Source organism: Rhinopithecus roxellana, chromosome 1 (assembly GCF_007565055.1).
Source record: "Rhinopithecus roxellana isolate Shanxi Qingling chromosome 1, ASM756505v1, whole genome shotgun sequence".
In the NCBI taxonomy this organism is placed as follows: domain Eukaryota; kingdom Metazoa; phylum Chordata; class Mammalia; order Primates; family Cercopithecidae; genus Rhinopithecus; species Rhinopithecus roxellana.
In genome coordinates this window covers 120,025,910-120,041,660 of record NC_044549.1, presented here as the reverse complement: position 1 = coordinate 120,041,660, position 15,751 = coordinate 120,025,910, and the positions used below count along the sequence as shown (strand labels likewise).

The 15,751-nt window shown below is 35.4% G+C and overlaps 1 protein-coding gene across 3 annotated transcripts in view; it reads left to right on the top strand.

Moving 5' to 3' along the window:
- DENND1B (DENN domain containing 1B) overlaps window positions 1-15,751 on the top strand; it is a 288,795-nt gene that overhangs the window by 196,822 nt on the left and 76,222 nt on the right. For all 3 annotated transcript variants that reach the window (XM_030929666.1, XM_030929664.1, XM_030929667.1), the window contains one exon: window positions 8,936-9,037. In XM_030929666.1, the coding sequence (XP_030785526.1) occupies window positions 8,936-9,037 (102 nt within the window). The remainder of the gene's footprint in view (window positions 1-8,935; window positions 9,038-15,751) is intronic.

Here is a 15,751-nt window from a genome sequence, read left to right as displayed (position 1 = left end):
TTTGTAGGGACATGGATACAGCTGGAAACCATCATTCTCAGCAAAGTATGGCAAGGACAAAAAACCAAACACCGCATGTTCTCACTCATACGTGGGAATTGAACAATGGGAACACTTGTACACAGGAAGGGGAATATCACACACCGGGGCCCGTCATAGGGTGGGGTGAGTGGGGAGGGATAGCATTAGGAAATATACCTAACGTAAATGACGAGTTAATAGGTACAACACAGCAACATGGCACATGTATACATATGTAACAAACCTGCACATTGTGCACGTGTACCCTAGAACTTTAAGGAAAAAAAAAAAAAGAGAGAGAAAAAATGAATTAAATTTAAATAAATAAAAAAAAAGAAAAAAAGATATGTTTCCTGAATGTGCATTACTTCTAAATGAAGATACATGAAAGGCATTCAGTATTCACTAATGGAAAGACCAAGTTCAATACAAAGTCTTAGGAATTTTCTTCATAGAAACAGGTGGCATAGGCATCTCATAGTGGTTATATAAATTGGAGAAAGGATTTTATATTTATGCTATTTTCATTTATGGTTTTGTTTACCTGGAGTAACTACTACTACTCAAACAGCTTCATCCTCTTCCCTTCAGTCTTCTAATTCTTCTCTTCCCTTCTTTGTCTTAATACTCTACACAGCAGGATTGAATATATTGTACTGGAAGGGAGTTTTGATTCGTCTATTTTTCTCTTTCTGTAGAAAATCATCTGAAGTAAAAGTCAATGGCAAGATGTTTCATTGTGTAAGAATATACTTCTTATTCTGTTTATTAGGATACATTATAGATATAATTTATGTTTATCAGATATATGTTGAGTGCAGCTATAATAGGTCCTCTCTGAAGCTTCTGGGCCAAAAAATAGTGTTAAGCATGTGCCCCCACCAGGAGCTTATAGTGACATAGGGTGATACAATCATTTCTTCTCTAGCAGTAGCGAACAAAATGAACCCAAAAATAATAAAAGAAAATTATGCTTCTCAATGTATGGGAAACAAGAAACCTGGGAGATAACTGTTGAATATATGCGTTTTTCTGGAGAGAGTATTCATGTCTTCCACCATGTTCTCAAAAAAGAATAAATCCAAAAAGGGTTAGGATTCACTCCCATAGAGGCAGCAGAACCAGTCATAAATGACCTTTAAGTCAGGAGAGTTTCAGCTTTATCTTACAATTAATGCACAGTGTTTACAATTATTTATCATGGGAATGTCGTGCTTAGCATTGTGTATTAGAAAGACCACTTTCATGATGTTGTTCATGTTAGATCAAAGTTGAGCAAGACCAGAGGCAGGGAGACAGTTGTGGCTATCATGGTCTTATTGCAGAAGAGGAAGAAAGGACCTTTGTGAATATCCTGAAGGCTCAAATCTCAAAGACCTTAGGAAGGAAGACAGGAGTACTGGGGAACCAGTAGATGTGGATTATGAGAAAAATACCCTCCAGGTGATTTGCATATTCCTATACAGATACTAAATACATATGCTAAATACTGCTAAAGAGTAACTTATTTTATACATTAAGTACTTAAAATGTCTAAGCTGGCAACCCTAAATTGTTGTTACTTACAGTGCCTAGTCCACACTCTCTAAATGTTACCTTGGCATGATTGGCGAATAAATTGTACCCACCCTTAATTACAGAGAACAATATAAAACTCCTTAAAGTTGTTGGAAATTCAAATAAGGTAATGAATGTTTTACTCTTTTTTTTGGATTTTAGCCAACAGCAAGTTAGCTACTTTTTAAGAATTGAAAAATATGAGATAAAATTAACGTACTAAATGAATGGAAGAGAAGTGGTAAGAGCACAAGACTCTGTAACCATACTGACTGGATTTATCCTCATTCTGTGACCAACTAGTTATATGACTTTGGGCAAATTAACCTATTAGTGCTTTGGTGTTTACATTTGTTAAAAAAAAGGTAATGATACTTCTTGGGTTGGCATGTAGTAAATGCTATTTATGTTGTCATTATTAAAAATAAAATATAGAATCAATAGACTTAGTAAGGAAAATCCCTTTAGCATAACCATAAACAAAGCATCTTTCCAGAAAGGAATACACTGCCTTAAACATGACGATACTTTAAAATGATTGTATTAAATAACTAAGAAATGGTCTTTAGTTATACCTCTGTGTATCACTTGTGTCACAAGCTATAAAAAAGTAAAATTTTTGAATAATAGCTGATGTTGAAGAAATGTTTGTTTGAGTTAAAGTATTGTTTAATATATTCAAAGACATGCTTGATTATCCTGTCTGAGAGCACAGAAGTAACACTCAAGTTTATTCGCTTTAATGCTTAAGGTGCTGTCATGTGTTTCCATCACTCAAGCTTTCCTGGGCTGCCTTGACCTTGCTAATGGATAAAAAATAAGTTACTTTAAAAATAAAGATTGGTTAGTAATCCGGGCCTCAGTTTGACAAGTTGGAGGAGTGACAGTTCGACAAGTGTATCTTTCAAACACTTTTTGATTATTTTCTTTAAAACATTATCAGTAAGTAATGTTGTTGTATTTAGTGATTAAGCTCAAGCAATTTAAACATGGGGTTGGCATCCATAATTTAAAAGGCCATTCACTAAATCTTCATCTTAACATTTCCATTTAAGAAATTTGTAATTGTCAACTTGTTAGAGTTTTAAAAATCCAGGTTGAAAAGTACTACTCCTCACAGTTTTATGGTTACTAAAACATTTTATGCATCCTTTCATGTCATTACTCTTGCTTGAGCATAGATAGACCTGTTAACTTGAGAGATGGTTACCACCAAAGAAATAGTTGGTGTGCATCTGGCTTTCTAATGGATAGAAGTTGTTTTATGGCACTTTCTTTCTGCTCATTTCTAATTAATAGGGAGAGAATTTTGCTTTATTGCTTCAGTAATAATATACAGTTTCTCCTCAAGTACTTTGGAACAGATAGAACTAGGGACTTGGGTAGGAAGTGTTCAATTTATATATCACTGATATGTTTTATGAGAATGGAGAGTGTTTTTCTCATTGTCTTAAGTTGTGGGGAAGAAAAATGTATTTTTAAATAGTATGCACAAAGTTAATGCACAATCTATTAATTTTTTCTAAGTATTTAAATTCACACAAAAAGCTAGAAACAGCAATGTCTAATTTAGAAAAATTAGTTCCTTTTTCTATCTTAAGTTGCTGATTCATAGGTAAATAGAATATTAGTAGGTAGCTGTAGTTTTTCTTTTTTCAAGACAGATCCAGCAACTTGAGGATAAAGTAACAAAATAATATGTACAAATAAAATATTTTGATGCTGATGGTTAAACTTTATAGTTTGACTGTGAGGTTTTTTTTCATTGATTTCTAGCTAAAGTGCCAACAATGGAAGAAAATTACTGTTTCCATGGTTAATATACTCTGAAAGTAGAGTTGCTGTACCTTATGTAATAATAGCATTGGGACATGTAGAAGGAATATGCTGTATAACCTGAAAATCATTTATTACTATTTCCTGTGAGAATCTGCAAATATTTGAACATTCCCGTGAGATATCTGACAGCAGAGTCTTTCAGAGATTTTAAATTTAAAATAGCCATCAATATGCAGACATTTTTGCTTAGTTTGTTTATACTCCTTATGTAATGGTGACATTACATTGAGTCCAGGTGCATTAAGGAACCGAATAAGTATAATGTTGATGTTTTGGATTATATTTCACATTTTTTACTTTATCATTCTTTCTGATACCCTAATTTTCTTTCACAGTGAACTCTTGCTAAGTCATACACATCCTGGTAGTATAAGATCTAATCTATGTTTTAAGTATTTTCTTGTTCTTAGAAAGTTTTCTACTCCAGGTACAATATATAGAACTTGAAAGATACTCATTCGTAAAACAAACAAACACAAACATTATGTCAGTAATGATTATCACTCTGAAGTTGAACATAATACTAAGGTAGAAAAACAGCTCTATTTCGTCCATAACTTACTTGTGGCTTAATTATTCTGTGTAAATAATTCATATAGTAACTAGGAGATATTTATTTAACACTCAAAATGCAGAGTACTGGGTTGGTTGCTGCAGGGCAGGGATCCCCACTCCCATTAGGAACCAGGCCAGATGGCAGGAGGTGAGCGGCAGGCGAGGGAATGAAGCTTCATCTGTATTTACAGCCACTCCCCATGGCTCACATTACTGCTTGAGCTCCACCTCCTGTCTCATAGGAGCAAAACCCCTATTATGAACTGCATATGTGAGAGATCTAGGTTGCGCGCTCCTTATGAGAATCTAATGCCTGATGATCTGTCACTGTCTCCCATTACCCCCAGATAAGACCATCTAGTTGCAGGAAAACAAGCTCAGGGCTCCCACTGATTGATTCTACATTATAGTGACTTGTAGAATTATTTCATTATGTATTACAATGTCATAATAATATAAAGTACACAATAAATGTAATGCGCTTGAATCATCCCACAACCATTTCCCACTTCTGCTGTCTGTGGAAAAATTGTCTTCCACAAAATCCCTGTCTAGTGCCAAAAAGTTTGGGGACCACTGCCAAAGGGAATGCAAAGATGAACAAGAATTTAGTCCCAGACCTCCAGAGTTCACAGATAAGATATATGAAAATAACCTTGAATGTATGGCAGAAAATAAGTCCCTACGAAAATCTGTTTCCCTTCTCTGTATTGTAAACTTTATTCTGATTCTACTGCTGATTATGTTTTCCTGATAGCTGTTTATGTTCCTTTGTTGGGCTTTCCATCGAGATGACTGCTTTTGATTCCTTTCTTTTTGCCTCATCACTGTTTTATGGAGCAAAATATTCAGTAATTTTTCTGTCATGTCAGAATTATCTCATGAAGAGATTTTCTTTTCCATTGTTTTATGTTTCTACCTGGTTACTTTGTGTCTCTACAGAATCATACGTTTACTTACTTTTCTGTGAATGAATAATACAACATTTAAAAAATAGGTTATAGATGGGTATTTCTTAATTGCATAAGTCGTTTTCTGTAAGTAGAGTGATCAACTCAACTTTAATACTCATATCTGTACAGATAATTCTTAAGTGTGTATTAAATAACAAATTTTCCTAACACGAGTTTCTAGCTTTGTGCTACATACCTTCATGTGTTTCTCAAACATCGGTGGTAGATATTGTTGGTGCCCTGCCCAGATCCCCTGAACTTATTGTTGTACTTGTTTTGTGAAAAATTGCCCTTAGCTAAATGGGAGTGCATCACCAGGAAAACTATGTTCATCCTTCATCTTTGCACCTCTCAGCATTGAAAAAGAACACTTCTTATACGGGATGTAAGACGCTGGCCTCTCTGCCTCAAAGTGGGATCAAGTCTGTGGTACAGTTGGTGCTTTCTCATGGGATTCGGCTGAAGCTCATCTCCAGTTGAGACCATATTCTTGTTTGACTTTTTCCTCTGCCCTGTCTTGTTTTCCTTAATACCTTTTTCCTGAGAGTGATCTGCGAAAATCAATTGTACAAGAACCCCTGTCTCAGGCTCCAGTAGGAATACTACCAAAAACATATGCCGATATTGATTTTATCAACTTCTCCTTAAATGTGGTTTTCTTTCTATATTTTCAGTTTCTAATAAATAATGTCATTTTATGACCCTTAATCTAGAAATCTGGAAGTCACCTTTGACCCCTACTTGTTACTGTATATCAGTAGTTCTCAAACATTTTGGTCTCCGGATGTCTTTATACTCTCAAAAATTATCAAAGAGCCTTCATTTATGTGAGGTATCTGTATAAATATTTACCATATTAGAAATTAAAACTGAAAAAATATACATTTATTTTTAAAGCAGTATAAACTAAATATGAATATAAAACATTTTTATGAAAAATTGCTATATTCCTAAACAAATTTAGTCTGAACAATATCGTTTTACATTTTTTTCAGGGCTTTTTAATATCTAGCTTAGTAGAAGTCAGCTGGATTCTGATATTTGATTCTGTATTCAGTCTATTGCAGTATTGCCAACCAGGTAGCTTTTGGGAAACACTTGGATCTTAGGAGAAAATGAGAGACAAGGGTGCCAATAATGACTTACATTATTATGCAAATACTTTTAATGCTACAGATCCTGTGGAAAAGTCTGACCTTGGATCACACTTTGAGAAACATCACTGCATATCAATTGACAAACTAGTCCTATCGATTTTGCCATGAAATGTTTAACAATGTAGTTAACCACATGAACTTCAAATACTCATAACCTGGGTTAAAATCATAGGCAAAATTCTTCTCATGTCATTCAATTCAACTTTGGTTTTAAAGAACTCGTATTGCAGAGTCATTTATTAGTATAATCTGTTTCATAGCATATGCCTTAAGGATGACAATAATTGAGGCCTCCAATGATGGCAGTAATTGAGGTTCCTGTGTATTAATATATACAACTTTAGAGCGTTATTAATAAAGACTTATTTTTTTTCTTTGAGAGAAAATTCTAATGTGTCAGTGCTTTGTCTTTTGTTATTATCAGAGATTCTTAGTAAACAAACCGTGTTAATCAAATTGAAGGTTTAGTTCAAAGTTTTTCCATGATTTGTGTCATCACAAGTGGATGAACAGCAAATCTGAGCTTTTTCTTTACTTGTTCTCTGGAGAGATTGAAAGCACTCAGAGGTTAATGAGGACAGAATTCTTCCAGCTTACTTCACATGGGCTAATAAATAAACTATGCCCAACTTTTAAGAAAGCATAGACCTTGGTCTCATCCATTTCTTCTTGTCTTGAAATACATCTTTACATGTTTAAAGAAAAATCTATCACATAAAAACTAAAGTTACTCTTAGTCCTGATTACTTTGTAATAGCAGTGATGCCAGAACTGCCATTAGAGGCAATTACTTATATTTATTTTTAAAATTGTATTTATTTTTGCGAAGATGATATGTCATATGGAATAAGGCTTAGCTCATTTGCTATTTTTATTTTATTTTTACAACTCAATCATAAAACATTTACCAGGCTCCCAGTGTAACTAGGGATGATGCTAGTACTAGAGATTAGAAAACAATAGACCTTTGTCTTTAACAGGCTTGCCTATTGTAGATTTTCTTCCTCTAATAGATTATAAATTCTGTGATAGTGGACAATATAGTACATTTGTGATCATCCAAAATATATTTATGTAAATTAGTCCAGTTTAAAAAATATATAATTTAAAAATCATCTGTAGCTCTTTACGATTGGCAATAATAGGCTGGGTTGGTGGCTTGTGCCTAGAATTCCAGCTTTTTGAGTGGCCGAGGTGGGGAGATCACTTGAGCCCAGGAGTTTGAGACCAACTTCAGCAACATAGCGAAACCCTTTCTCTACAGAAAATACAAAATGTTACCCGGGCATCGTGGCATGTGCCTGTAGTCCCAGCTACTCGGGGGGCTGAGGTGGGAGGATCACCTGAGCCCAGGAGGTCAGGCTGCAGTGAGCTATGAATGAACCACTATAATCCTGCCTGCATGGCAGAATGACCCCCTCCCCAACCCTTCACCCCTGAAAAAAATTAGCAATCATTTGGGTAAAAATATATAATGACATTTTTATCATCATTCATTGGCTGGTGGCTGGTGGTAGGTGACACCACTTAAGAGTTTATTGAATTGTCTTCTTTAATAATTTGTTTGAATTTTGTTTTCTTTTTCTTATAGCAGTGCTATCCAGGAAAACTTTATGCTAAAGGAAATGTTCCATATCTGTGCTGTTCAATATAGTAGCCACTAGCCACATGTGACCATTGAGCAGTTCGAATACAGCTAGTATGACTGAGAAACTGAAGTTTTAATTAATCTTCATAAATTTACATTTACGTAGCTGCATGTGACTAGTGTCTACTGAATGTGACAGTACAGTTCTATAGTGTATTAACTTTATCAGAAAGTGGTAATAGTTGAATTACATAGATAGTTACTCTCATTATTTTATTTATACAGGAACCTATTTTCAGAATTGTACTTAAAGATATCTGTAATAATATTGAGTCTTAAGATTAAATTATAATGCTAATTAAATTATAATTGTTATTTTTTCAAAGTTCTATTAGAAGGTAAGCAGGCACACTTTTTCCTTTTCTTATAACATAAATATTGCTACAATGTGCATTATAATGAATGAATCATTTTTATTCATCTCTGTTTTCATTTTTGTCATAAAGTTTAGTCACTTTGTGTTGAATGGGTTAGAGGACTGTTCAGACTGATGAGGGAAATAGGTGGTAGGAGTTAGCCAGTGGGTGATGATTTTCTGCATTCGTGCAAAGGAATAAGTAGAAAACAAATGGAATCAGTAGGACTTGAGATTTAAGTCCTTTCTGGTTTGGAGGAGCACTTGGTAGAGCTACCGCAAGATGCTTGCAAAGATATGAATACTTAGTACAAAGGATTAATGAAAGCATATGCCAAATAGGACTTATCCTGGAAAGCATCCAGTCTGAATTGTTTTGCAATCATGAAGAGAAGGGGATTGTAAAATCTTTTCCTTAATTAAAAAATAAATTAATGATCATAACAACTAAGTGCGAATGTCAAAAATCATGCAGCAGTTTTTATAGTAACGATGTTATTTCTAATCAGGATGCAATAAAATTATGTGATATTTTCAGGTATGTGTGCTATGCTTAATACTCATAATTAAATATGATGTCAAATCTTTATTTTTAGGGGATTTACTCTTACTTGAGGGAGTAAAATTGAGTAATTTTAAGAGTCCATGGGATCCTGGATTAAAAAGCTATAGTACAGGCTTATTAGTAGAGGAATGTTTCTGCTACACTAAAATCTAACTATTCTGTGTAAGGAAGGGTCTGTTGCTTCTGTACCTTACACTTCCTCTATCACTCTCCACATACCAATTTAAAGAAACTAGTTCTCTCTGACCTTTTATTGATGCCCTTAAAATCTTTATTTCTATCTAGGGTGAGCCCATCACTTTCTGTGAGGAGAGTTTTGTAAAGCACCGCTCAAGCGTGATGAAACAGTTCCTGGAAACTGCAGTTAACCTCCAGCTTTTTAAACAGGTAAGAATGGACCTCCACATTTTTCTTTTGTAACAGAACATCGTCAGTTTTACATGTTTGTATTACTATAAAACTATGTACAAACCCTGAGTAGCATCTTTTCTAGAATTTCAGGAAAGTTTTCTTTCTTTTATAACTCTGTAACTAGTTATGACATAGCACTCTAGAAATACTATGTAATAACTTTGCTATTAAAAAATTTCTCATCAAATGTGATAGAGCTTAAAGTCTTATTGAGGAAGAATATACATTCACAGAAGCAGCAGCAACATGACTAGTTTTACTTATATAAGGCATCTTAGAAGAAGTTATTTTGGTATGGTGGATTGATATGGTAAACAAACTTTTTATAGGATTATTCCATTGTAATACAGTTTATAAAATAGTTCATAAAATGAATATTTAACTGTTTAAGCTTTGTAAGACTTTTTAATACTCATGCATTCAGAATTAGAAATAAGACTCATGGTTATGCTGTTTGTCCTGATTTTTGGTTCAGAAAATATAATTGCTATTTCAAAAAAGCAGTAACTAGACATCAGATTTCAGAAATTTTGGATGCACCGGTTCTGTCATTCCAATGTGTAATCATAGCAAGTCTCTTAAATTGGGTTGTCTTCGTTTCTGTATACAAATTTTGAATTAAGTTCTTAACAGTTGTTTTTCTTATTCCGTATGACAGTGTTAAGTGTAAAGTTTACTATGTGAATTAAGCATTTAATGAAGACCTACTGTGTGTCATAAACTGTGCTTAGGGCCAGGATACAAAAATGAATAAAAAGTCAGTAATGCCCTTGAGAAGCTGACAGTCTTAACAATTTTTTTGAACTGTTAGAAGAAAATATACTATATAACTCAAAATAACCTTCAAATTAGGTCAGTAAAGAAATCAACATGGCAACAATTAATGCTACTACTTCTGAGGAATTTTTAAAAAATTATCTGAGATTACAAAATACTCTGGGGCAGGGAGAGATACCTGTCTTCCAATAAGTGAAGTTTTACATTAAGGAAACGGTTAAGGTTATTCTATATACAAACTTAAGGAGCATGGATTTCATGATCAGAGATGTCTTGTGAATTTCCAAAAAATAGAGTGGGCTGCTTTTGGAACGTTTTGTCCCTAGAGGTCTTCAAGCATAGACTGAATTACTTCCCAGGGTTGAAAGGAAGATGAAGTGATAGTACTTTATAAATGCTAAAGTATAGCACAGTACAGTCCCAGGCTAGTCATGCAGTGCATGCTTGTTGAGTAAAATATCAGTACCTTTTTGTATTTTTCTCTGTCAAGAAGAGACACTGTCTTCCATTATCAAAACTGAGTTGTGAAGATTATATGGGGGTCAGGGGTTGAATGGGTAGGTAGAATATCTAACTTACTTCCCTATGATTATGAGCTTCTGTAACTAGATCCTTACCACTTAATAAAGTTAACAAAACGGTAATTTTTTTGCATAGTTACAGAAGCATTTACTTTTTAGGAGTCATGTATAGTTGGGTTACATCTTGACTGTATCACAGAGTATCTATTTTACATTAGTACATTCTTCTTTTTCTTTAAAATAGAAATATCACCACCTACCTCACAGGATTATAGTAAGGTTTATGTGAATTAACACGTGTAACTCTCAGCACAGTGCATGATGCTTTGTTGATGCTCAGCAAATCTTAATGTCTGCCTCATTCTTAGAGAAATTACATTAAAAAATACCTATCTGTGTAGGACTTTTAAAAAATACAATTTGGTCAAGGAGGTTAAATGTAAAATATGAAAATAGTCAACCAAAGAACTAATTATATGGACAATGTGGATAGTCTTACTTGCACAAATTGGCTGTCTTCTAGAACTTGATATACTTATGATTCTTTAAAAAGTCATACATGCAGATAGCCCTGAAAGGATTGAAAAAGATTCTTGTTGACAGAGTTTCACAAACTTCTAAAGGAAGAGTCAGTTGGTAAAAAACTAACACAGATGAATCCTCAAAGATTCTACTGATACAGCTGAAAAAATATAAAAATATTTATTAGTTACAAAAGATTTGTAACTATGACTTTGTGATCCATTATAGGTCTAGAATTATTCAGGTTATCTCTTAGCACAGCTTATGCTTCAAATTTGAGAGGACTTTGACCCAGGAAAGCAGCATATAATTTTAAGGAAAGAGTTAAAGTGAAGTTTAATTTCTGATAATATGGCAAGGTAGGATCCATAGATAACCTACATACTACAATTTAAAACGTAATATTTAAAGAACTCCTTACATTGAGACAGTGTAAGAGACAAAACCTAGTGCTCGTTTTACAGGATGAGAAGTGTAATAGGAGACCCAATTCCTGTAATTCTGAGAAGACTTAGTGTACAAGTAAACTACAAATAAAGGTGCTTCCTTTCTCACTCAGTTTCCTGGGGATCTGTAAGGAAACTCATACATCCAAAGCATTAGTGCTGGGTAGAGGGAAGGGAAAAGTGCTGCTAAGAAGTAACCACATGTCAGCCTGCACAGGAATTTGCAGCCTGAATTAATATTTTCTGATTTTGGCTGACAAAACTCAAACCAAATTTAAAGTGACCCTAAATGTGCCCCCAGACCTCAGGAAGAGGCAAACATACATTCCCTCTTCAGGAAATCACCTTCAGCCAGGCATCAAATAATTCGTCCAGCTAAAAGTCCAAAAAGATATTTTACTGTTAAAAATTATTAAAAGAACCGGGTACAGTGACTCACAGGAGAAAAATTATTAGATCCTAGCAACAGGTACCTGTAATCCCAGCATTTGGGAGACCGGAATGGGTGGATCAGGCCAGGAGATCGAGACTATCCTGGCTAATACGGTGAAACTCCGTCTCTACTGAAAAAAAAAAAAAAAAATTAGCTGGGCGTGGTGGCAGGCACCTGTAGTCCCAGCTACTTGGGAGGCTGAGGCAGGAGAATGGCATTAACCTGGGAGGTGGAGCTTGCAGTGACTGAGATTGCACTGTTGCACTCTGGCCTGGGCGACAGAGTGAGACTCTGTCTCAAAAAAAAAAAAGAAAAAAGAAAAATTATTAAAAATACAAGGAAACAAATTATAAATGAGAGCTAGCAGAAACAACAGATGAAACTGACTTGCAAAGATTTTAAATATTGGAATTATCAGAAATAGAATATGAAAATAGCCTGTTTAACATGTTGAAAGAAGAAACAAGCTTTAAAATGTTCAGAGAAGAAAAACTTTAAAGAGTGCAAAGACAGGCCGGGCGCGGTGGCTCACGCCTGTAATCCCGGCACTTTGGGAGGCTGAGGCGGGCGGATCACAAGGTCAGGAGATCGAGACCATCCTGGCTAACACGGTGAAACCCCGTCTCTACTAAAAATACAAAAAAATTAGCCGGGCGCGGTGGCGGCCGCCTGTGGTCCCAGCTACTCGGGAGGCTGAGGCAGGAGAATGGCGTGGGCCCGGGAGGCGGAGCTTGCAGTGAGCTGAGATCGCGCCACTACACTCCAGCCTGGGCGACAGAGCAAGACTCCGTCTCAAAAAAAAAAAAAAAAAAAAAAGAGTGCAAAGACAATTTCAAAGAGGTAGCAAATAAACTTCTCTTAGGGAAGCATGTAATAACTGAAATTAAATAAATTGATGGGTGTAACTGCAGATCAGATATAAGTGAAGAGAGGTTTGCTAAGCTGAAGATATATTTGGAAAAGAAGTTATACAGAATATGGTATGGAAAGACAGAGAAATAGAAAATACAGGAAGTTGATAGATGTAGAGGGTAGACTAAGAATGTCCTTAAATTCATATAGTCGGTTCTAATAGGTGAAGACAGAAAATGGAGCAGAGACAGTAGTTGAAAGGATAGTGACAGAACCAGTGAAAATACACTTCATAAATTTACAAATTTATGAAGTCTTAACATCCAAACTGAATAAAGAAGAATCTATGCCCACACGCAGTGTATATTCAGCTATAAAACACTAAAGAAAAGGGAATTTTTTTTTTAAATAGGAGAAAAAAAGATTACCTTCAAAGGAGCAACATATTGATGGCTTACTTCACAGCAGCAACAATGGAATCTAGAAGATACTGGCATGATATCTTCTATGTGTTGAGAAAAAAATGCCTAGAATTCTGTGCCAAACAAAACACCTTTGAATTATGAGTGACATGAGGACAGTTCCCAAGAAAAACTGAGTTTGTTCCCACTGTGTTGGTTTTATTAATGTGTCCACTTGGCTAGGCTACCATCCTCAATTATTCCATCAAACAGCAATTTAGGTTTTGCTGTGTAGGGATTTTAAAGATAAAATTAAAACTCCTAATCATTTGACTGTAAATAAAGAAGATTATTCTAGATAATCTAATTGGTGAACCTATCTGAATCACTTGGAAAGCCTTAAAAAGAGGACTAACCCCAATGGCAATCATTAAGAAGTCAGGAAACAACAGGTGTTGGAGAGGATGTGGAGAAATAGGAACACTTTTACACTGTTGGTGGGATTGTAAACTAGTTCAACCATTATGGAAAACAGTATGGCAATTCCTCAAGGATCTAGAACTAGATGTACCATATGACCCAGCCATCCCACTACTGGGTATATACCCAAAGGATTATAAATTATTCTACTACAAAGACACATGTACACGTATGTTTATTGCGGCACTATTCACAATAGCAAAGACTTGGAATCAACCCAAATGTCCATCTGTGACAGACTGGATTAAGAAAATGTGGCACATATACACCATGGAATACTATGCAGCCATAAAAAAGGATGAGTTTGCGTCCTTTGTAGGGACATGGATGCAGCTGGAAACCATCATTCTTAGCAAACTATCACAAGAACAGAAAACCAAACACCGCATGTTCTCACTCATAGGTGGGAACTGAACAATGAGATCACTTGGACTCGGGAAGGGGAACATCACGCACTGGGGCCTATCATGGGGAGGGGGGAGGGGGGAGGAGGGAGGGACTGCATTGGGGAGTTATACATGATATAAATGATGAATTGATGGGTGCTGACGAGTTGATGGGTGCAGCACACCAACATGGCATAAGTATACATATGTAACAAACCTGCACGTTATGCACATGTACCCTAGAACTTAAAGTATAATAAAAAAAAAAAAAAAAAAAAAGAGGACTAACCAGCCTGGGCAGTATGGTGAAACCCTGTTTCTACAAAAAATACAAAAATTAGCTGGATATAGTAGTTCACACCTATAGTCCCAGCTACTATGGAGGCTAACGTGGATCACCTGAGCCCAGGTGGTTGAGGCTGCAGTGAGCTGTGAGCATGCCTGCCACTGCACTCCAACCTGGGTGACAGAGTGAGACCCTGTGTCAAAACAAACAAGCAAACAACAACAACAGCAACAAAACAGGAGTAAGGTTTCCTTCAGAGAGAGAATTCTACTTGTGGATGACAGCTTGGTTCTTTGCCCCTTAGCTCAAGACTGTCCATGATTTTCCCTTACTGACAACCTGTCCTGTGAATTTCAGACTTGCTTAGCCAGCCCTGCAATCATGTAAGCCAATTCCTTCTCATAAATCTCATGTGTATGTGTATAAATATAGAATCTCCAACTGTTTTTTCTTCTCCAGTTGAACCCTGACTCATACACCAATAGCAAAAAGAAATCCTTAAGGAAGTACTTTAAGGAAGTACCTCAGGGAGAAAATCTTCTCAAATGAAAGATCCAAGTTGGATGGTCTGAGATACAAGAAGTAAGGAAGAGCAAAAGACATGTTAAATATATGGATTAAAATGAAGCAGTATTGACTGTATAAGCCAGGCAAATTATTCTGTATGTTCAAGAATCAAATGGCTCCAATTCAGATTCCAAAAAGTTCCTGTTTTACTTATTGCAAAATCATACCTAATTTTCAAACACTAAAAATTTCCCTCTGAGAAAGGTGCCAACTATTTTTTTTTTTCCTTTTTGAGATGGAGTCTTGTTCTGTTGCCCAGGCTGGAGTGCAGTGGCGAGATCTCAGCTCACTGCAACTTCTGCCTCCCAAGTTCAAGCGGTTCTCCTGCCTCAGCCTCCTGAGTAGCTGGGATTACAGGCACGTGCCATGATGTCAGCTATTCTTATTGGGACTCCTAGCATATACAGTTTAGCCACAAAAAAAAAAAAAAAAAAAAGTATAAAGATTTAGAAAGAAACATACCAAACTGACATTTTTATTTCTTTGGAGATAGATGTTTCTTAAAACATGATGGAATAAATTTGACTTGATTGAAATTCAGAACTTTTAGTCATCAAAAAAAAAACAGTATATTTGCAATACGTACAAATTGCTCAAGGATTTAGAATCTACAGTATAATAAACAAACTACCACATGCCAGTAAAAGCATATCATCCAATATAATTTAATTGTTCAAAAGATTTCAATAGGCACAAGCAGATGAAGAAACTTGCATCACTAATAATGATCAGTAAGATACTCAGCCTCATTAGTAATCAGAGAACGTCAAATAAAAAATAATGAAATAGTACTTGATGGTCACCAGACTGGCCAAGTTTTAAAAACCTGAAAATCCCCAGTTTGGGCAAGAACATAGAGCAAGGGATAAAGATTTAACTGTTTATTGAAGTGTAAATTTGCACAAGTTAACACTTTGGTACTACCCTTTTATTTTTAGAATATGAATTTCCTATGACCCAGAAATCGCATTCTGAAATGTGTACCAAAAGTCATTTACCAAAATTGCTCATAAAAGCAA